Consider the following 24,403-nt stretch of genomic DNA (forward strand, 5'->3'; position numbering starts at 1 on the left):
GTTTTGTTTAGCTTCTTATTTGCAACATAGTACATAGTTGCTTAGAGTTGCAGTTGAGAGGCCGGCAACTGAGGCGGTTCCGTTGGAGTCCGCAGCAAGCAAGCCTCCCTGCTCGCTTCAGTGCCTGGCTGCCGGCCGCCATCTTGGCTGACAGTTAATTTGCATATACTCACTGATTAGCCAATGAAAAGGGTAGCGGTCGTACGCTAATTACCATGTTTCTCTTTTATTAGTGTAGATTTTCAGGCCACACAAAATTATCAACTTAAAAATTAGCCTGCTATATTTGGTCAAACATTTAATTAACTCACCCCTAATGTCTTGGCAGGGCCTGACCAAATTATTTTGTAGGCCTTACAGCCTGAGGGCCGGATGTTCCCCACCCCTGATATAGACGATGAAGTCATTGTAGTAAAAGAGGGAAACAAATCAAGCAATTTTCTAAGTCCCACTGACTCTAACTTACAAACTGACATGAAGAAACAAAATAAAACTTTAAACCATATTTAAATGATTTGTTCTTCTGAAAATTCAAACAAGGAGATATTTACTTATAAACTAAATTACTTAGGTTTCTTTTCCTCCCACAATCCTATATAATAAAGAGGTAATATGCAAATTAACCCTCACTCCCTCACAAATGGCTGCCTATGACCAGGCCAGCAGGGGGATTAGTGAGGGATGACCAAATGACTGAACAAGCAGGCGGGGGCGATTAGGCTGGCAGGGGGGGCAGTTAGGAGTGACCAGGACAGCAGGGAGGGGGCAGTTGGGGGCGACCAGGCAGGCATGGGGGGCAGTTAGGGGCAATCAGGCCGGCACGCAGAGGCAGTGAGGGGCGATCAGACTGGGGGAGAAGTGGGGGGATGTTTAACTTTTAGGCCAGGAATCGGGCCTAAACCGGCAGTCAGACATCCCTCAAGGGGTCCTTGGTTGGAGAGGGTGCAGGCTGGGCTGAGGGGACCCCCCCACCTGTGCACCAGGCCTCTAATATTTTTATAAAAATTAAGCTTAGTCAAAAGCATTAAGCCCCTGCCCCCAACATTTCATAGTATGGTTCTTTATCTGATATTTATGATTTTGTACATTTCTATATTTCTTTATATTAGGTTATTTTCATTTACTCTTCTTTAAATGCTTGGGTAATTTTTGTTTTGTTTTGTTAATCCTCCCTGGAAAATATTTTCCCATTGATTTTTAGGGAGAGTGGAAGAGAAAGGGAAAGACAGAGAGAAACATCAATGTGAGAGAAACACATCGATTGGTTGCCTCCTGCACACGCCCTGATCAGGGCTTGGGCCGACGCTCTATCCAGTGAGCCAAACTGGCTAGGGCTCCTTGGGTAATTTTTGAACTAAGATTAATACTGTTTATAAACCACAGTTCCTAGAAGCAATATCAGAAATTCAGACACTTTACTGTCTTCTGCCTTATTGCCCAGTCACAGAGGCAATCCTATACAATTGTGAATACTAATAACACATATATTTTCTACCTACATTAATGGTTCTGTGGCAAATAAATTCATTAATTTTATTACATACCTCAAAATTGCCCCTGAAAGGACCTCTAAATGACGTTCCATCCAATCCTGATGAAATGTAACGGATGTGAGGGTAGCCTGCCATGTCAGGAACCTATTTTAACAGAAGAGATAAGTTAAACCAATTAAGCACAGGCTAGAGTTCTATTGTTAACATTGAATAATTCAGACACTCAATTCTCTCCATTCACCTACTCACAAAATTCAACTTTAGTAAGTCTATATAATTCCAACTAAGCATTCTATAACAGGGTTAGGTTCCTCTTCAAATATAATACTGTATATAATAGCTCTTAAAATGTAATTAGATGAAAAAGAAGAAACAGCTGTCCCAAGAAATAACAGCTTTCTTATATTTGACTAGAGGCCCGATGCACAAAGATTCGTGCAAGAATAGGCCTTCCTTCCCCTGGCTGCTGGCACCAGCTTCCCTCCGGCACCCAGGACACGGGCCTTTGCTCTGGCTGCCGCCTTCCAACTTCACTCCAGCCGGAGTTACCTTCCGCCTTTGCTCTGGCCCTGCCACCCTCCTGTAGCTTCTGACACGCCCCGCCTCCCCTCTCATAGCAGGTGTCCCACTTGGCCTCGGCCGCTCCGCGCCTGCGCGCACTGTCCAGAGGCCTGGAACAGCCGGGGCAAGGTGGGATGCCTGCGTCATCACCATGGCGATGACGCAAGTGTCCTGGCCCGGTCACCACCATCTTTGTCACATCAATTTGCATATTACCTCCTTATTGGCAGTGGATGCTGCCATCTTTGTCACTGAGTGATGGTCAATTTGCACATTCCATCTTTATTACATAGGACCCTTTGTGCAAAATGAATCCTAAGTAGAAAATACCCAAACTTAAGACTGATAGTACCCTAAACATATAGAGTAAAATTTTCATAAGATTTTATCAGTTTCCAAGAGCTTTATTAAACAGTATTAAGGAACAAAAATGCAGAAAATTTTCAAACAAAACTTTATTTCCCGTCCTCTAAAGCAGTGGTCGGCAAACTGTGGCCCCTTGAGTGTGGCTCTTCCACAAAATACCACGTGCGGGCACGCATGTACAGTGCGACTGAGGCTTTTGCATATGAAAGGCTTGGCCCTTTGCAATCTGAAAATTACCTAACTAACTGCCTCAGGAAGAGGCTTAATTAGCACCTCCTTAGATCCAAGAGCCAGTGTACCCAGTGGTCAGAGTGGGACCACCCAGATTACAACTCCTCAGATTCATAAGGAACACACTCAGGGGGCAGACTCAGTGAGCACCAAAGCCCCACTGAAGCAAGTCTTGCCCCAGAAGGGTGTCTTCAGCACAGAAGTTCTCCCACTGCAGACACAGCTGATTCTCACTGCCAATTGGCCTGGAGGTCAATTCCTCCCAGTGACACCTAAAACAATCAAGGCATAACTACAACAAGACTGTGCACAAAGCCCACAAGGGGGTGCACCAAGAGTGTCCACCTCAGGTAACTGGGGAGGCTGAGCCACTGGGCCCTGTAGGACACCTAGCACACAAAACCACTCTACCAACACAGGGAAGCAGACAAAATGCGAAGACAAAGAAACAGGTCACAAATGACAGAAATGGAGGACAGCAAACGACTGGATATAGAGTTCAAAACCACGGTTCTAAGATTTTTCAAGAATTTTATGGAAACCGCCGATAAATGTATTGAGATCCTTAAGAAATCTAGTGAGACCCTCGATGTTGTGATAAAGGACCAACTAGAAATTAAGCATACACTGACTGAAATAAAGAATATTATACAGACTCCCAACAGCAGACCAGAGGATCGCAAGAATCAAGTCAAAGATTTGAAATACGAAGAAGCAAAAAACACCCAACCGGAAAAGCAAAATGAAAAAAGAATCCAAAAATACGAAGATAGTGTAAGGAGCCTCTGGGACAACTTCAAGCGTACCAACATCAGAATTATAGGGGTACCAGAAGAAGAGAGAGGGCAAGATATTGAAAACCTATTTGAAGAAATAATGACAGAAAACTTCCCCTACCTGGTGAAAGAAATAGACTTCCAAGTCCAGGAAGCGCAGAGAACCCCAAACAAAAGGAATCCAAAGAGGACCACACCAAGACACATCATAATTAAAATGCCAAGAGCAAAAGACAAAGAGAGAATCTTAAAAGCAGCAAGAGAAAAAAAGTCAGTTACCTATAAGGGAGTACCCATACGACTGTCAGCTGATTTCTCAACAGAAACTTTGCAGGCCAGAAGGGAGTGGCAAGAAATATTCAAAGTGATGAATAGCAAGAACCTACAACCAAGATTACTTTATCCAGCAAAGCTATCATTCAGAATTGAAGGTCAGATAAAGAGCTTCACAGATAAGAAAAAGCTAAAGGAGTTCATCACCACCAAACCAGCATTATATGAAATGCTGAAAGGTATTCTTTAAGAAGAGGAAGAAGAAGAAGAAGAAAAAGGTAAAGATACAAATTATGAACAACAAATACACATCTATCAACAAGTGAATCTAAACATCAAGTGAATAAATTATCTGATGAACAGAATAAACTGGTGAATATAATAGAATCAGGGGCATAGAAAGGGAGTGGACTGACTATTCTCGGGGGGAAAGGGGTATGGGGAGTTCGGGAAGAGACTGGACAAAAATCGTACACCTATGGATGAGGACAGTGGGGGGGGTGGGGTAAGGGCAGATGGAGGGGTGGGAACCAGGTGGAGGGGAGCTATGGGGGAAAAAAAGAGGAACAGCTGTAAATAATCTGAAAATAAAGATTTAATTTTTAAAAAAAATCAATATTGAAGTCCTGGCCTGTTAGCTCAGTTGGTTAGAGCTTCATCCCGATACACCAAGGTTGCGGGCTCGATCTCCAGTCAGGGAACATACAAGGATCCAATGAATGTATCATAAGTGCAAAAACCAATCAATGTTTCTCTCTCAAATCATAAATAAAAAATTTTGAAACGATCAATATTGCCCAGCTCTCAGCAGATAACCCAACCTCCTACACATCTCCAAGGAAAATGAAAAATCAGACAGGAACTCTGACCCCCAAATTATTTAAACCTGTACTTCCCTATAAACCTCCCTAGTCTCCTTTCTCTAGCTTTTATGGATTAGCTTCCTCTTTCTCCTCTCAAAGTTCATCTCTATCACCTGTTCCCATCTTCTCTTGTTCCCCCACCCTGGGTATGTCACCCCTCTCTTCTATAACTTCAAACAAGTTCTCTTTAATGTTGTTATCTTAAACCTAAAATAATTCAAGTTTCTCTAAAGTGAAGTTATCTTCTTGAACCTGAAATAATTTTCAAGCCTATTTCCCTTCACAGCCAAGCTTATATTCAATTCAAGTAGTTTATATATATATTTTTCATATTTTTAAAATATTTTTGTTGATTTCAGAGAGGAAAGGAGAGGGAAAGAAAGATAGAAACATCAATAATGAAAGAGAATCATTAATCAGCTGCCTTGTGCAGCTGCCCACTGGGGATGGAGCCTGAAACCTGCCCTGACCGGGAGTCAAACGTGACAACCTCATTCATAGGTCTATGCTAAACCACTAAGCCACAGCCATACTAGGCTGTTCAAGTACTTGATATTCACTGACCTCACATTTTCACCTTCCTTACTGTAATCTAAGAAGCACCCAGTTCTCCATTTTTCACTATTGCTAAAATCACTCTGACAAAAGTCACCAATAACTACTCCAATGCCAAATAAATGCATTACATATTTTTCAAACTTTATTTTTTGGGGGTGAGACACTACTGACCATATTATTTTGACATTATTCTTTTTTTCTTTTTAAAATCCTCACCTGAGGATGTTTTTCCACTGATTTTTAGAGAGAGTGGAATAGAGAGGGAAAGACAGAGAAAAATATCGATGTGAGAGAAACATATTGATTGGTTGCCTCCTGCATGTGCCCTAACCAGGGCCCAGGTCAGGGAGAAGCTGCAACTGAGGTATGTGCTTTGACTGGAATTGAACCCAGGATGCTTTGGTCCACAGGCCAACACTCTATCCACTGAGTCAAATCGGCTAGGGCTGACATTATTCTAACTTTGTTTCTCCTCTGATTCTCTAGCCAGTTCTCCAAATCCTATTTCAAGTATAGTATTATCATTCTCCACATTCTACATATTTTTCCTGGAAGTTTAATCTTCTTCCATAGATTCACATATTATGACAGATATGTGGACACATATATATTATTATACTAGAGCCCCGGTGCATGAATTCATGCATGGGTGGGGTCCAGCTGGCTTGCCCCGATCGGGCTGGTTGGCCAGCTACAGTGGGCGTCATAATGACCGGTCACAAGCTTTTTATATATATAGATATTGGCAGAGCACAATATCTCTAACTCAAGATGTGTTTATGATTTGAAAGTTCAGACCATAAACTTAACTTCCTACTGGACATTCCAACTTGATACACACGGTTATTTAAGATTCAATATATCCAAAACCTAACTCATCTAACCCCTCTTTTAAACCCTCATCTAATATTCTCCAACTCAGTGAGTGGCACCACTATGCACCTAATAATCCAAGCTAGAAATCATCCTAAATATTACTCAAATGTGTCCCATCATTTTTGTGGCAACTGCTATTGCCTTTGTTCAGGAATTCATCACTTTACCTCTTCTACTGTAAGTCTTAACTAGTTCCTTCCACCCTGAAATCTATTTTCCACACAACTGAGAAGGTGGTCTTTCTCATTACAAGCTGATTTAATCACTCTAAAACATAAATATGATCAAGATGTTCCCTTTTCCAATGGTTCATTGAGTCCAAGTTTCTTGGCAGGGCAACATTATTTTGTATTGCTAAGTCTCCCTCACCCTTAAGATCTAGAAGTTCCAATTTACTTGGAGTTGCTTGACTTATGCTATTTGACAGCTCTTCTTTTTTTTTTTTTAATTCTTTATGAGTTAAGGTATATTGATTTGGCTTATATGCATGCATACAAGACCTTTGGTTGATCTCTTCCCCTTGCCCCCTCCTTCCCCTACTATCCCTCTGGGGGTTAATAGTCTGATCGCTGTTTCTCTGTCTTTGGATCTGTCCCTGTTCATGAGTCTATGTTGTTCTCTATATTCCACAAATGAGTGAGATCATGAGGTATTTATCTTTCTCTGACTGGCTTATTTCACTTAGCATAATGAAAGATCAACGATGAGAGAGAATCATTGATTGGCTGCCTCCTGCACGCCCCCTACTGGGGATCGAGCCTGTAACCCGGGCATGTGCTCTTGACCGGAATCGAACCTGGGACCCTTCAGTCTGCAGGCTGACGCTCTATCTACTAAGCCAAACGGTCAGGGCTATTTGACAGCTCTTTACAGGCTGTGGCCACTGTAAGAGCACCATTCTCAATTCCAAAGCCTGTTCAGAAGTCATATGCATAATAAAGCATCTCAGAAACCCTTCCCTGCAGTGTCTCTACCCGCACAAAACCAAACTACTCCCTTCTCTGTACCACTTTTATGTACACTTTTATAACTAGTATGTGTTATAAATAGCAAACTCAGTAAATTTTTGCTGAACTTGTTCTTTGGATCTCAAACTGGTATCAACAAAATCTGAATCTGTTCAAATCAGATACAGAGAATTAATAGTCCTGAAGACAAGAGAATAAAGTACAAATACATCAGAACAAATTACTATTATGAAAAATAAATCACGTTTTAATGACAATGGACCAAGATTGTCATCTTTGAATAAAAGAAAAACCGTAGTCATTTTTACATTAAGAAGAGTTCATTTTACAATACAAATACAGATTTTAATGTATCCAATACCTTTTTATAGCAAATTTTCTCTAACAATTCTCAAGTTCTATTAAGACACCCACAACAACTAATACATTAAAACACATATCCAATAAAGTATTTAACTTAGAAAAGAAGGAATACTTTTAGGAGAATATATCAGAATTTTGCAAATTTCCTATTTTACCATTAAAGGAAGTGCTCCTAATTGTAAGTGATGAAGTCGAGGTGGTGCATGGTAATGGGCCAAGTGAGGATGCAATGCTCCAGGTGTGTAAGTAGTCGCAGTCACTCCAGCTTCAATTCCCAGTTCCCTGGCAAAGGATGAGAAGAGTTTAACTTTTAGACATCCTTAGTGTCTTTATTATCAACGGAAATGAGGGAGAAAGTAATTTAAGTTTTAATGTACATAAGTTGAGAAAAAGATAATTTAGCCCAAAAGATTTAATTCATAATTTCAAATTCATTGCAGAAATTAAAACTCAAAAATTCAATTTTGTGACCATGAGACCCAAAGCAATTTGGACAGTTTCACATCTTACTAAGGAAAGCAATACAGTTGACGCTTGAACAACATTGGTTGGAACTGCATGAATCCACACCCGTCTTGTTCAAGGGTCAACTGTATACTGAATGGTCCCTAAGGTTCCTTCCAAACTAAAAGTCTGATTCTACTTGAGGAGCATACAAAGCAGAGTTCACTTTTTTGGTTTACATGAATGTTACAGATGTTACAGTGGCTTTTGTTTGTTGGCATCAAAGATAATCAGAAGAGCAAACACTTCTGTAACTTACAAAGCAAGGGTATACAAAATTTTACAAATAGTAATATTGGTAAAGGCTAAGTATACTCTCATTTTATATTTTGCCTCAAAAGTCAACTGAGGGTCAAAATCTCAACAACTGCCTACAAACAATTGTTTCAGAAAGAAAATTAGAGCAAATCTGCTTTCATTTCTCTAGGAAAAGACCAGAAACCTAGGAGGCTGGATTTCCCTTGTCAACAGCAGGGGTTAAGCGTGATAAAGCAAATTTGAGCACAAAGGTAGATAAAAAAGTTGTGAAAAGTAGGATTCACTTATGGAGTTAACTTTGATGATAGACACCCCTGAAAAACAACCAAAAAAGCTCTACTCTTGTTTAACATGGTTCCCTGATCCAGAACTCAAGCTCCTACTCTTTCATCTCCAGGTCTCTTTAACTCACCCATAGTCAGTGCCTCAAAGCTAAGCTGCAATTCAGTTTCTCCACATCATCCTTTTGTATGGCATTCCATTACAAAGCATCTCTTCCAGCAGTTTTACCACAAGATGCTGAGCAGAACTTTAAAATAAACAAGATACTGACCAGGCGGATCTCTCTGGAGCCTGTCGAGGATGTGAGGACATTGTCTGAGGCACATGAATATGATGCCCATGACCATAGTTTGGGTGCATCCTATGTGGATGGGGTGGGGGGCGTTCATGTGCCCGCCTGGAAACACAGAACATAAAAAGACCACTGGAAATAATTGAATAATTGGTTATTTCTTAATGTAGAAAACAATCTGGTATTAATAGTACAAACATCTATAGATTAGTCATAAAATTAACTATAACAATAAATTATAGAAATATAACACAAAATTAATGATTCATAATAAATCAAGAAGCCCTAGCCCACAAAATTCTTACTGCCCATTTATTATAATGCCCCCAATTCAAATATCATCCAAAGAAAAGGGCAATTTTAACATTATCTGGTATACCTTCTTTGAGGTAGATATTTTAAATAGAATAGTAGGAATGGAATAAAAATATAATTTTAAAAATTAAATACCCCAGCAAATGCTGCAGGCACAAAAAGGTTATTTTATGTAAACATATAGGGCAAGAAAATGGAAGCTATTTGTTTGCTTCACTTTTATGTTATAACATTCATCCATTTTAATGGATAAAACTTTTAAGAGAAAAACATTTTGACCTTGTGCATTTTTTTAAAAACAGATGCCAAGTACGTGTTAGCATCATTTGAATTAACATCTGAGAAAGTGTTACTACTCCATTCACACTCTTTATTCTTCATCCCAGCTTATTATATCTTCTCTTTCTAGCCTTAAGTCAGTCAAATGTACAATTGTAAATCGCCATAAAGTTCTAAGTACTTATTTAAAAAAGTTCCAGGTAGTAATTTTTATTCTAATTCTTATTTTCTATTAGTTTCTAACATAATTACAGATTTTGAATCTATTACAAAAAGTAATTTTCTAAATACTAGATGATCTGAATGTTAAATTGGCAACTTTCTATATAAAAGGTTACTATATTAGAATGGCAATAGCAGCCAGAGATTCTGGATATAATCTTAAATTATGTAACTCAAGCAAAAAGTTACACAAGTGCTAAGTCATTAGTTAGATCAACAGTTTTGCAAACACATTCTGTAAGGGCCAAGTAGTACATATTGTTGGCTCTTAGGCCACCTGGTCTCTGTCTCAACTACTCAACTTAGTCTTTGCAGTGTGAAAAAAGCCATTGACAATACATAAATGAACAGGTATAGATGTTTTCCTATAAAACTTTATTCACAAAAACAGGTAGGCAGAATTAGACCAACAGAGTTTACTGCGCTGAATTAGAAAATTAGATCCTGAATTTTCAAAAGAAAACAAAAAGTTCAATTATAGTTTTTGCATGTTTGTGGAGTACAATATTTTGATATTTAAATTTGTAAATAAAAACTAAAGAAGGCTATTTTTTCAATACCAGTTGATAATGCTAATACTGTTCTTCCCTCTGGTTGATAATATATGTCAAATTATATCTATAATAACATTATATCTTTTCCCCCTGAACCATCAATTCTAACATTTATCTTTACTATGGAATACTGAGGAAACAGGAAAAGAAGGGATTGGTTTGCACAAGTAAATGACCCTGGATACTATCCTGAAAATGGTTTGATTTCATTAGATGACCTGATATAAAATTGTTTTGTCAACCTCTACAACTCAGGATAAGAGGAAGATTCTAGTTAGTAAAGAATTAATTTTCTTTTAAACTGAGGATTTAATACAGTTCTATCACTTCTACAGGTTTTATAGTTTTAAAGACCAGTGGAGATAGAAGGGAATGGAGTAAAGTGTGATTATCTTTTTAAAAGTATAAAACCTACGTTGGATGCTGCATCATCCTCCTCCTTTGAACTTCCATCCTCTGCATTACTTCATGAGGATGCAGTCTCTGTGCTGGAGGTGCAGTGGCTGGAATATGGTGTGAAATCGGCTGGTGTGAGGGAGGAAGATGTTGAGGGATTGGTGCAGCTGCACTGGCTAAGTGAGTTGGGGGTGGGGGTGCCACTGGGTGAGATGTTGTATGAGAAGACATCTGAGAATGGAAAGCATGTACAGGATGAGGAATAACGTAATCCACTTGAGGTGGAGGCTGCGTCTGAGGAGGAGGGTTCCCATGAGAGTGGGGGCAGGCAGAGGCTTGATGATGAAGTGGTCTTGTTAAAGAAGCATCTGTAAAGAAACACACAGACACCATGCAGTTGAGCACATATTGCTATTACTCATCCCTACTGGATTTTACAAATGTATTAGCACATACTTAATTTTTTTTTTTCTTAAAGTATTACAAAGAGTATTACATATGTCTCCTTCTACCCCCCGCCCCCTGACATTCCCCAGGCTAGCACATACTTAATTTTAATGAATACTTTATCAAGTCTGTTCAATTTCGCTCTGCATCCTTTCTTGGAATAATCTTAGATATATTCTCATGTCAATACATATATCTTCATTCACAGTCTCACAGCATTCTATTATGGGAACGTACCAAGATTTATTGAAGAAATTGCCATTGATAAAAATTAAAAGCTAGCTAAAATTAACAAGTCCGAGTAAACCATGGACTTTAGTTAATAACAATGTATAAAAAAATAATGTATCAATATTGTTTAATTTTAACAAATGTACTATAATAATGTATGATATTAGTAATAAGGGAAACTAGATGTGGAGTATATACAAACTCTCTGAGCTATTGTCTCAATTTTTCTGTGAATCTAAAACTGTTCTAAAAAATAAAGTCTAATATTTCTTTAAAAATTGAAAGCAACCCAAATGCTGTAATACACATCTGTGTATGGTCCTCCTATGTTGCTCACTCATATGTGCATGTACGTAAGTGTATGTGTGTGCGCGTGCACAGAGACATTATTCATGGAAAATTATTGTAGCATAAATTCCTATAAGTATGTCTGAGTCTAAGAGAATAATCTAGATACCAGTTGACAAAATACCCTTCCCAAAAGGTTACAGAAATTAATATTTCCACTAACAGTACATGAGTGGGTCTGACTATCCCTACACTATCAATAAATTTTTAAGATGCCAATCTGAGAAAAATCGTCTATTTATTAACCACTTATATTTCTTCCCAGAAATATCTATTCATATTCTTAGCCTCCTGTTCACCTTTTCTTGTTGATCTGTAAATATTCTTTGTATACATGGAAACTTTCTCATAATAAGGTATAAACATTTTTCTGAATTTTCTTTTGTCAATTATATTTTGCCATTTATAATTTTTTTTTTTGCTTTTGTGAAGCCAAATGTATGTTATATATTTCTAAATACATAAATCTTCTTTGCTTTAGGATTTACTGGTTGTAGAGCACTAGAGAAAGGCAAGGAACTTAGGAGTCCTCGAGGCAAGACGGCAAAGACATTCTTTAATTGCTGCTCTTCTCTTTCCCTGCCCCATGCCATTTTCCTGTGTTACATTAACCCTTTGAGTGCCAACCAATATCCTAGGAACTATGCTAAAATTGCCAAGGTATTTTTGCTGATCTTACAGCAGTTTAGGAAAAAATTTATGAATCGCAAGTAAATGAAGTTACATATTCAATATCTTCCACAAAATCATCATCTTCACAGCAAGAATTGACATATTTAGCAATATCATCATCACTAATAAAAGCAGACTTAGAACTGGACACTGCAGGAGGAGCGCGATAGCGCACTCCCGGCACTTTTGGCGAAAGACAGGAGGAGCACAATCGCGCTCCCTGGCACTCTAGGGGTTAAGAAAATGAAAGAGACAGATTTGCCAGGAACATGCCATGGAAATCAGCCCTTCATAAAGATAATTTCCCCCATATCTTTACTCTGAATCTTTGTGTTTCTAAGAGAGATATAACTGTTTGAAGTCTAAAAGTATGCTGGTCTCCTCCATGAATTTGTGTTTGAATGTGGAAGATTTTCTCAGTAGTCTGGTATGAAGCTATGGCCATTCTCTAGTTTCATTCCAGAAGAAATTCCTTCAATTTTTCATTCTTTTGATTCAGTCAGCAAGTAACCATGAACACTCATTCAGCTATATTTTCAAATGAAACCTTGCTAGCATGTATTTAAAAGAAACATTCAGTAGCTCAACAGGGTTGTAAGACAAATTTTTAAACTGATATTTTTTTTAAAGTTATATTTTCAAATTAATGCTTTAGGAAGTCACCAAACTCAGTACTTCTTGAACATAAAAAAAAGTCACTGTTTTATCATTAACTATCTTTTCTCAATTTTAGAACATTTTTCCAGTTTCATCTCAAAGTTTTCTATTTCTATAATCATTATGCAAAAAATAATATTCACAAATATTACAAATTTTTTAAGTTTTGCTTCAGAATGAATTTACTTAAGTTAAACTCTTCAACAATCATTTTATTTTTCAGCTTTATTGAGGTATAACCCTATACAATAAAAGCCTAATATGCTAAGTGTCCGGTCGAACGGTCAGCTGTTCAACCAATCAAAGTGTAATATGCTAATGATATGCTAAGGAAACTCACTGCTCGCTATGACGGGCACTGACCACCAGGGGGCAGGCGCTCCAACTGGTAGGTTAGCTTGCTGCTGGGGGGGTCCAGCTCGGAACTGAGTGAGACGGACCAGATACGCACTGGAACCCTCCCTGCAGTCCCGCCCCGGCTGGCCAACCTCCCACGTCTCCTCCCGGCCCTGATCATGCACCGGTTGGATCCTTTGGCCTGGCCTGTGCCCTCTCGCAATCCGACCCCTCAGGGGACGTCGGAGAGCTGGTTTTGGCCCAATCCTGCAGGCCAGGCCGAGGGACCCCAAGGTGCAAAAATTCGGGCACCAGGCCTCTAGTTAACAAATACAACTGTATATATTTAAGGTGTACAATATGATTTGGCATACATATACTTTATGAAATAATTATAACAATAAGGTTAATTAACACATCCAATCACGTCACATAGATACCATCTTTTTCTGTGTGGTGAGAATATAAGCCATCATTATAATCACTATATATCTAAACAAAACAGATTGCTAACCATTGTGGAAAAATACCATTCTGCATTCCCACAGATTATTTCTCTTCCTTCCCTATTTTATGTGCTCTTGCGAGTTAAAAAAAAAAAGTTACTGATATTCAACTTCCTAAAAGTTCAATATGTCACTTTGACCCAGCAATCTCACTCTTAGGAAGTTATCCTACAGATAGATTAAAAAACTACAAACAATCGCCCTGACTGGTTTGGCTCAGTGGATAGAGCGTCGGCCTGCGGACTGAAGGGTCCCGGGTTCGATTCCAGCCAAGGGCATGTACCTTGGTTGCAGGCACATCCCCGGTAGGGGGTGTGCAGGAGGCAGCTGATCGATGCTTCTCTCTCATCGATGTTTCTAACTCTCTTTCCCTCTCCCTTCCTCTCTGTAAAAAAATCAATAAAATATATTTTTTAAAAACCAAAAAACTACAAACAATTTAAATGTCCATCAACAGAGGAACTGGTAATGGAATATTATAAAGGTATTAAAAACAATGAACTAGATTTTTATGTGCTAATATGGAAAAAATCAAGGCATTGTTAAATTTAAAAAACATCAGGAGTCCAAAAGCAAGAGGCAAATAATGTTTAATATGATTCCATTTTTTAAATATATATACTTGTATGTTCAAATAAAATTTCTAAAAGGTTTTATAAACAGTTGTTACCTCTATGGTGTTAAGATTAGTAGGATGTGGGGAGAAGGGCTTTTAACTTCTCATTTTATATCATTCTGCAGTTTGAACTTCTTAGGATGTACACGTTATTTTTATAATAAATCAAGTTGGTCTAAAACATTTATTTCTTCATTAGGACATTAAAAAGGATGAGTTCACTATAAGTTGCCTCACTATATTATTTAAAGGAGATGGGCAGAAAACCACACATTTTGAGTATTTAATAAAAGATGATCAGTTGAAGATGAATATCAACAAATATTACAAATCAGCCTGTATAATTTCATACCAGTGTTCATATACAGAATCTGTCCATTTGTCAATGCTTTGCAAAAACTGTTTCAAAACCTGTTTTCTAGCTTACATTTTAAATGTTAAGTTGCATTATTGTAAAAATAAATCATGTCACCAGGTTTCACTGTACAAATTCTGGTTTGACTCTAGTTATATGTAGAATACAAACTTAAAAAAATTAGAGGAATGAAAGAAGAAATCTAATGAGATATATAACTGAAAATGATACTTCCCATGTAATCAGAACAAAAGCCTGGTTTATTCCTTGCATGAATTTTCAGTTCTTAAATCAAAGTACTTATTAAATTTCCACGATTATTAGCCTATGATTTAATGAAGTAGTAAATACATGTTACATAGCTTTAGGTTATTTCTTATTTCTGATATCTCATAGATTTCAATTTCTTTAAAAAAGTCATGTCTGATTCTATTTTAATTGCCTGCATTACTGAATATGGAAACCTTTTGTAATTGGTAAAGCTTTTGTCAAGGAATTCTAATGCCTCAGTTAAGTTTCAGAATTCTTTTTTTTTTTTTTTTTATTGATTTTTTACAGAGAGGAAGAGAGAGGGATAAAGAGTTAGAAACATCGATGAGAGAGAAACATCGACCAGCTGCCTCCTGCACATCTCCTACTGGGGATGTGCCCGCAACCAAGGTACATGCCCTTGACCGGAATCGAACCCGGGACCTTTCAGTCCACAGGCCGACGCTCTATCCACTGAGCCAAACCGGTTTCGGCAGTTTCAGAATTCTTATTCAAAATTTACTTTCCTGTGTCTAGAAACAACTACTAAACTTCCAAATTTTCCATTACTCTTAAAGGATAAACCTAAGTTCCCTAAAACTTCCTTTTATAGGAATCTAGTATGCCATTAAATGTATTTCAATTTCATAGATATTAAAATGTTAAAATGTAAAATAAAATAAACTTTTTATTTTCTTGACCCTTTTAAACAACATCTGACCTTTTTGCCTTAGAAGACTGTTTTGAGGATGTGGGGTGAAGGGAAGATGAAATGGGAAAAATACACCCCATTTAGTATTTCCTTAGAGCAAGGAAATACTAAAAATCTATAAATTAAGATGACAGAAAGGTAATTTCATACAGGAATGTAAAAGCTTCCTGTATATGGTGCCCTTAAGGTTTCTGCCTGTTAAATTTATACTTACAAGGAGGTGGCATATAATGTCGACATGATGAGAGTGAGGCTTGTACAGGGGGCTGGGGCTGGGGCTGTGCAACCATGCTTGACCCATAACCATCTAATGATAATGGCTGGCTCGGGACAGCAGCAGCAGCCTGATGGCCAAAGATTGCAGCTCGGGAAGAAGAAACAGGGCAGCAGGGGTCAAATGCAGATGCTCCGTGAAAACCAGCACTTCCATGACTTCTGATAGCATTGCTGCTCAGGTCCACTGGCAAAGCCTGCTGCATAAAGAGGAATCGTATTTTATCTTTCTAAAGTTTTTTTAAAACATTGTTTCATCTTATGCTATAAAAGTACTTCTAACGTAATCTAGAAAATAGAATCTTTGAATTAAGAATTTGAAAATGATAAAATTTTTAGTGTGAAACCTACTGAACACCAAGAAAATACTGTGTATCTTTGATTGTAAAAACTGTAATTATATACTTAAAATCTATAATCAATTTTTAAAAATCAAGCATAAGACCATGCTACAAGATGAACAAAGTTAATTATTACTTTAAGGTCTATTTCTCTTCCATTATCTAGATCTTAGAAAAAAAGAAAACTTTTCAATCATACTTCCATATTCTCCTTTACCCCAAAATTCTTATTAGTAATTTAGGACTTCTCTGAATAACATGTAATCACGTTACTGAAAACATTAAGGTTCTAGGCAAAAATTTGTTCTATTTCTAAACTGTATATAGCACATATTCAACTGAATCTTAAATAGTGCCAACATTACCCAAGATAACAAAGGGCATAAGATTCCTTTTATTAGAAACATGAATTTGGGGAAGGTCCATATACTAAGTTGGAAAATAAACCCAAGAGTCTACTCATAAGTAATTAAGTTCCCTCCCCTCCTCCCAAAAGCACTGAAAACTCCTATGTAAAACACTTTACCTTCTAATCTAAAGCAGATTACAGAAATAGAATTGCTTATTTGTATTCTTAATTTAAATACAGAATCTTTTGCTTAGTGTTCACCATAGCTGTAATTTTTAAAATGTGATTATACAATATACTAGTAAAGATTTGGTGTTATATATGGAATTATATATAGGAACTATTCAACACTGGGAGCTGAGGGCTGGAGATAAAGAAAGCTTGGGTAATATAAGAGGCCCAGGCCATTCAAGGAGGAAGAATAGTGGTCTCTGTGCTTTCAGTGGGCTCCAGGCTCAGGGGACACCAGAAACAAAAGAAACTGTGGATGCTAAAAGGGAAGGAAGAAGCTGTGGGAAGGTGAAAAAGAATAGGTCCTTTCTTCCTCTATGTTATGTGTCTACAACTAATTAATGCCTGGCCTCTTTCTTTTGAGTTGGAAAATATAATGTATGCCCTCAAATTGGGTAAATAAGGTTCAAGAATAATACTGTGAGGTCATGAGTTTTTATTTATGGTTCAAATCCTTTCCCTATTTTCCTATTTAGGCTAAAATTTGGCAAATGCACTGGAGTATCAACATACTATGAAGGTGAGCAAATTTCCTATCTTCTTTCTCCAGTCACTGATTAAGAACACTCCCAGAGAGTGAGTAAAGTAGGGTGAAGGTCCTCCTGGAAGGAACCGAAGGGAAAGTTACAAGTAAAGAATAAAAAGAAAGGGGGAAAAACCAACAAAGGGGAAAACCAATTTTTCACAATTCCAACAGTTCATTCAATTCTATTCTAGAGGGAAGGAAGGATAATCGAGATTGGTACAAAAATGGCAAATATTACTTTACATAGATTATAAGCATAATACTGAACTACTCTTTCAAAAGAGGAAGAAGCTTCACACAAAGAAATAGTAAAGACTATAGAGAGTCAAGTGACTACTGCAACTTCTTTGCTACGAGGCCTAATACTCCCCAATCTTTCTCTGCCTATCCACCATCTTGCACTCAATCATAAGACTTACACTATCACAAATCCTCAGATCAGTTTATGTCTCTCACTCTTCACTTTCTATTGTGGCCACATAGGTCTCAACTGGAGGTGATCTCATGAGCATGTGCCTAATTAGAGAGTATTCCAAATGTCTATATGAATCTCAATTGTTCATATCTCCAAAACCTCACTCTATTCTCCTTCATATCTGCTGTCACCACTGAATGCCTGATTCTGCTGATTTACCTCAAGTTTTGTATGTAGTCCAAATACATCTACTTAGAGACAGTATAGGTTATATTTATTTTACATTGAACAGAAATGTAAGAGACTCTACCTATAATTGAGTCTGTCAGGTTGAAAGAAAATGTGCCATACACAATTGATCTCTCAAACCAGCTGTATTATTTTATTACTTCAACAACAACATTCTATGAACAAAAGGCCCACCTTTTGGCAGCTCTTGAATGAATGTGGGAGAAGTTGGTAGATTCACTTCTTCACCATTTTCCTACTATAATTATAAACCCCTCTTCAGCCCAAATTTCTAGTAAAAGGAAATTTTGCTTTTAAGTAGGGCATTTCATTCAGTTCACTGAAAAGTTTTCCTTTTGCGTCTTCATTCCCAAGAAGTACACAGGTCTAGATGGTTAGTAGATATTAATACTTAGAACTGTTACCAAAACATCATCTAAAATCTTTTAAATCAAATTTTCCACTAAACATTTTAACATTTCTTCTCGATAACAGCACCTAGTTGTATTGTGTTTTTTTAAGGGAACACCAATATTTCTTAATTATATTTTAATTTGTCAGATGCAGAAGTGATAACCATCAAAATTTAAAGATGAAATAAGTACTTTAGGAAAGGTCAAGGAATACAAAAAAAAATACAAAAAAAAAACAAGTTGCTATAAAGTTTATTTTTTAAATTGAATTTGTTGGGGTGACATTGGTCAATAAAATTATATAGGTTTCAGGTGTACAATTCTATAACACATCATCTGTATACTATATTTTGTCCAATATCCCAAGTCAAGTCTCCTTCCATCACCATTTATCTCCCCTTTACCCTCATCTACCTCCCCGCAACCTCCTTTCCCTCTGGTAATCACCATACTGTTGTCTATGTCTATGAGGTGCTTTTTTCTTTTTTTGCGTAAACCCTTCATCTTTTTCTTTAACTTTTTTTCCCCAGTATTTTTTCTAAGATATAGGTCAGCTACCACTTTACTTTGAAATAACATGTTTTGTTTTCTAAAGTATACACCACCCAAGTTTATATCATAGTAAAAGTTAAAATAGCATATAAACTTGACTTCATTAACTACATGTGACCACCAATAGTAATGCAATATTATTTGACATTCTGAGCATTCACTATGATCAACTAATTTACTGAATTATAATTTTTTGCTGATATTTCAATTCCCTATAAACTAAAAATCTCATCTGCTCCTGAGAAACTATGTCACAGGTTTGCATCTGAGAAGGTTGTTTATCTCTAGAGATTCATGGAGATTATAGGGAGCTCCAAAATAGGAGGTAGAAGAGTAAAAACTGGGAGAATTTCCCAATTTCTCATTAAGTAAATTAACAATGCAGTTTCAACACTTTGTTTGAAATACAATCCCAAAGATCAGGTTTACCTGTATTTAACTAAAAAACCAAAACCATTCTAGAATAAAAAATAGTTTCATTTCTGATTTTCTACATCCCTGACCCCCTCTATTAACTGCAATAATTTAGAGCAGGGGTGGAGAACCTCTTTTCTGCCAAGGGCCCTTTGTATATTTATAACATCATTCGAGGGCCATACAGAATTAGGCTGCTATATTTGGTCAAACTCACCCCTAATGCCTTGGCAGGGCCAGACCAAATTATGTCTTGGGCCTTATATGGCCCATGGGCCAGACGTGCCCCACCCCTGATTTGGACCATCAAAAAATCCTGGAGACTTAAATAAAAGAAAAAAATTACAGACCACTAAATTAGGCCACTTTTGCATGGTCAATAGAATAATGACTTATTTAGCATATAAAATGTATTATTAGGTATGTTTTTTCCTCCTGAAAAAAACAAACACCCAATATTTTAAAATTTTAGAAAAGAAAGAAAAAGTCATAAATTCCACATACCTGGTCATGGTAGCTGGTACCAGAACTACTATTTGCTCCACAAGGTGCTTGTACTTGTGGAGGTCTTTCCACAGGGCATGTAGGATCACTATAGGAGGGAGAAACTGGGACAGCTGGGTGGGGAGTATGATGGTGGTGGTGGTGATGTTGAAAATGGTGGCCATGCTGCTGAAAGCAACTTGTGTGTGGATGTCCTAATGCATGGTGATTCTGTGACGACCCTCCACATGGCGAGTGCTGGGGACAGCAGGAAGGTAACCTTGGCATTGCAGGAGGACCATTTTCCGTTACAGCACTAGATGCAGCTCTCCTCAAGTCATCTTGTAACAGAAAAGAAATGCATAGAAAAATCAAATGATCAAATATCACTGTGTAATAAACAGGTTCTGTATATAAATAAGTAAATAAAGAATTAAGAAATGTTTAGTAAGTTCTGTAAAAAAGGATATGATAGTGCCACAGTTTAACATACATATCATATAACTTCTAAAAGTAGTTATAACATACAGCCTCTCCTCAAACTATGTATTATGTGGAAACTATATAAAACAGATAAATATGGAGATAAAATTTTTTACTTAGAATGTATAAATTAGAAGAGTGGAGAACCGAGCTGTGTCTTTTCCTCCCGCATCACCCATATGACCCCAGAGGCATCTCCTCAGAACCCTTAGGATTCTGGAGTACCATTGTTCTAGCCTTATTTCTAGAGTAACTGATACCAGGAATATTCTCCTCCCATTTGGCTCACAGTACCTAGCTGATCTCTTCTGGGTCAATGTACCAATTAGGAATCTTCTGGTTACTAACAAATGGTATAAAAATACAACAAAAACTGGCTGAAACAAGTAAGGGAATTTATGGGCTCACATAAATGAATTTGGGTGGTGGTGCTTTAGGCTCGGGTTGATAGGTTTGACTGCAGCAAACCTCCCTGTAATTCTCCTGGGTCTGCCCTCCCATTCATGTCCTACCCTGCCTTCACTGGTTCCCTTCTGGGGGACGTCTATGATCTAATCCCTGTTCTATAGTATCTGTGCAGCTTTCTTTCCAAGCTCCTAGTCTGGCCAATTTGGGCAAATTTCCTGAACCCTTTTGTAAAGGTTCTTAAGCTGGACACTGGACACTAGAATTCAGGAGTCTGTAAACTTGGATAGAAAAAAGATGACTACTTTTTACTAATCTCTTAATTGCCTACTGGATTAGTACTATCTTGTTAGCATTAGATGAGAGGTTAACTATTACAAGTAATCTGTAACAGAAAACTATTCAAGTGGACAAGGTGTTTACTTTTAAAACATAAACTATAGCACTTTAAAATCAGTTCTATAACTATATCACTTTCATTCATTTGGATTTCAAATTTCCTGAATAACCTGGACAGAGTTACAGCCAGTGATCAGGAACTGATTATGATCAACAGCCTATCTTAGCTATGCTAAATCAAACATTAAGTACCTATTTTCTACATGCTGTAATATTTGTAGCAATAAACTCATTATTACAGGAGCAGTACTTCCTGCAACATTTTCAGGGTTTTATCTCAGCCCCCATGTCAAAGTGTTGTGCAAGTGAATGTCATTTATTGTGTTACTTCAGAAAAAAAAAAAGATTGAAAACCTCTGGGACACTAAATCCATTCAATGGATGACCTAAATGACTTTCCTGGTACCTTATAATTCTGATACTTTAATTTTACAAATCCAATTATTTGAGAATTTTGTATAACTCAAGAGATGAGTTTGTAACAAGAGCAAATCTATGGATTGCAAGAACTGTGACTGGAGTGACAGATATGACATTTACCTTATTCAGAAAGAATGTACACCTTCTATGTCTTCAAATATTTCAAATACAAAACTCAGAGTGAAAGAAAACGAAGTACAATGACTAGAATATATTTAAGACTGAGCGCATATTTAAGGGGTCAGATCATTAAAAGCGTGGCCTCAAAAAGAAGGCTGGCCTTATAGTTCTACCTGTTAGGGTACAGTTTTGGCCTCCAATTAAATTGTCTATTTTCCTACAGTTCAAAACATCTTTGTTGCTCAAACAGGTTAGCAACTCAAAGTACAGACAACTGATTCTCCTCTTGTTCAAGAGTTACTGTCTAGCCCTAGCTGGGAAGAGTGCCATCCTGATAACGCCAAGGTTGCAGATTCAATCCCCAGTCAGGGCACAAACAAGAAACAATCAATGAATGCATAAGTAAATGGAACAACAAATAGATATTTCTCTCTCTCCCCCCACCCCTCCTTCCTCCTTCTCTCTAAAATCAAGAAATAAAAATTTAAAGGAGAGTTATTGACCAAGGAAAACTGCCATAAATTAGAAGTGAAATACAGAAATATCTGATCAAGTAAATAAAACATTTTTTATTAAAATTAGCCCAGAGTATCCACCAAAAATGAGACAATCACAAACCTGCACCAGGAAAATTAACTCTACAGACCAGTGACATCAAGCTGGTTAAAGTCCTTTCACTGTAATTCTAGGAGAATTACTGAGATGTACTCATGCATTTATTCATTCACTTGGCAAGTCTTACACAAAATAATGATATGGTAAAGGACTTACAAAAGGCACTGGAGCCCTGGCCGGTTGCTCAGTGGTTAGAATCTCGGCCTGCGCACCACAGGGTCGCAGGTTCCATTACTGTTCAAGGGCATGGATACCTGGGTTTCAGGTTTGCTCCCCGCGTCTGGGAGTGTGCAGGAGACAACCAATTGATATGTCTCTCTCACATCCATGTTTCCCTCTCTCCCCACTCCCTCCCTTCCACTCTCTTGCTGAAAAAGCAATGAAAAAAATCCTTGGGCCCTAACCGGTTTGGCTCAGCAGATAAGAGCATCAGCCTGCGGACTCAAGGGTCCCAGGTTCGATTTCTGTCAAGGGCATGTACCTTGGTTGCGGGCACATCCCCAATGGGGAGTGTGCAGGAGGCAGCTGATCAATGTTTCTCTCTCATCGATGTTTCTAACTCTCTATCCCTTTCCCTTCCTCTCTGTAAAAAATCAATAAAATATATATTTTTTAAAAATCCTTGGGTGAGAATTAACAAAAAAAGAAGGAAAAGACAGACCTGATCTTTGATCTTCAAGTAGCTCATCATCAAGCATAAAGTCAATTTAAGATATAAATCAATCGGTATTATAACTGACCCACTAAGTTGAATATAGGAGAGAGAAAAATAGATTTGTTGTTCCACTTTTTATTTATGCATTCATTGGTTGCTTCTTGTATATGCCCTAAATGAAGATCAAACCTGCAACTTTGGAGTATCAGGATGATGCTCTAAACAACTGAGCTACCTGGCCAGAGCTTTAACCTCCCTCCATTTATTTTTTTTTTTTACTTTCCCCTGAAGGAATAAAAGTTTTAAGGAGAATGAGAGAATTTTGGAATAGCCATTGAGAGGAAGAAAAGGTAACCGATTAAGATACATCATACTATGGCAACTTTCTACCAAAAGCCTGAGATTAGATACCATACATCCAATCTGCTTGGTTCTATGCATTTTGTTAGCCCAATTTAGAAACCTGGATAGAGCAAAGCTGGCTTAAGTTTTCCAAGGTTGGAACTATGCAATAAAATGCAAAGTTATAACAGGGTAAGAGATCTACCAAAGGACTTGTATGCATGCATATAAACATTACCAATGGACACAGATACTAGGGGGATGAGGGCATGTGCTGGGGGCTGAGAGTGGCTGGGGAATGGTTAATGGGGGAAAAAGGAGACATACATAATACTTTAAACAGTACAGAATTTTTAAAAAAAAAATGCAAAGTAAGGACAAGATGTGAAGAAAATAGGTGACTGATGTTCTATAGAGTCATAGAATAAAATGAAGCCATAAGAACTGAGTGCCCCTATGTATCCTGAATATCTGTATATGCGTCTATCAGGTTTATACAGAGGAACAATCTGGCCTGGAACAAGGTCCTCCTAGTCCAGAGAAATACAACACAAAGTCTATCCATCAATATCGTTACAGTGATACCATGAGAAGGCCATTCAGGTTGTAATGCTGCTACTTAGGAGATTAAATGTGAATCCTGGGTGACCAAGGGTCTTAAATGAATGAATAAATAAACGAAAGATTTGAGACTATCTTGAAATAAAGTTGGGACTCTGTCACATAAAATCCAGATAAGAATAAGGGTACATAAAGCTATCAGGAAAGAGGAGTAAATGAATAGAGTTCAAATCTTTGCTCAAAGATTATTAACCTTGAAAGTATTTAACATTCCAGATTTCTTCATTTCTGATGGGAAGAATAATAACAACATCAAGAAGTTTTTAAGAATTAAATGATAATATGATAGATAATAACTAAATGACAGAAGAAAAAACTAGCAATAACAATGCTAATTAAAATATCCTACTAAAAGCCTAATATGCAAATTGTTCAACAGTAGTTCAAACACTCGCTATGCCGTGCACTACCAGGGGTGGCGCAGAACATGGCACTGGCAGCAGGTGGCAGTGCAGGCGCTGCTGACCACAATGAGAATGCAACCTTGGTGGGATGGTGGAGGTGAGGAGGCAGTGCCAGGCCATGGCGGGTGCAAGAGGGGGCCCAATCACCCCACCGA

At 37.6% G+C, this 24,403-nt stretch overlaps 1 protein-coding gene across 8 annotated transcripts in view; it reads right to left on the reverse strand.

Annotated features, from left to right (window-relative positions):
• Positions 1-24,403, reverse strand: part of RNF111 (ring finger protein 111) — a 103,762-nt gene that overhangs the window by 6,355 nt on the left and 73,004 nt on the right. For 3 of the 8 annotated variants that reach the window (XM_014530875.1, XM_005883279.2, XM_014530874.1), the window contains exons 6-11: positions 19,806-20,125; positions 15,774-16,032; positions 10,450-10,798; positions 8,644-8,796; positions 7,484-7,610; positions 1,545-1,637 (exon numbers count right to left, since the gene is read on the reverse strand). In XM_014530875.1, coding sequence (XP_014386361.1) covers positions 1,545-1,637; positions 7,484-7,610; positions 8,644-8,796; positions 10,450-10,798; positions 15,774-16,032; positions 19,806-20,125 — 1,301 coding nt within the window. The remainder of the gene's footprint in view (positions 1-1,544; positions 1,638-7,483; positions 7,611-8,643; positions 8,797-10,449; positions 10,799-15,773; positions 16,033-19,805; positions 20,126-24,403) is intronic. The other 5 variants (XM_005883281.2, XM_005883280.2, XM_014530877.1 and 2 more) reach the window with 4 other exon arrangements.

This window comes from Myotis brandtii, unplaced genomic scaffold (genome assembly GCF_000412655.1).
Source record: "Myotis brandtii unplaced genomic scaffold, ASM41265v1 scaffold781, whole genome shotgun sequence".
NCBI lineage: Eukaryota > Metazoa > Chordata > Mammalia > Chiroptera > Vespertilionidae > Myotis > Myotis brandtii.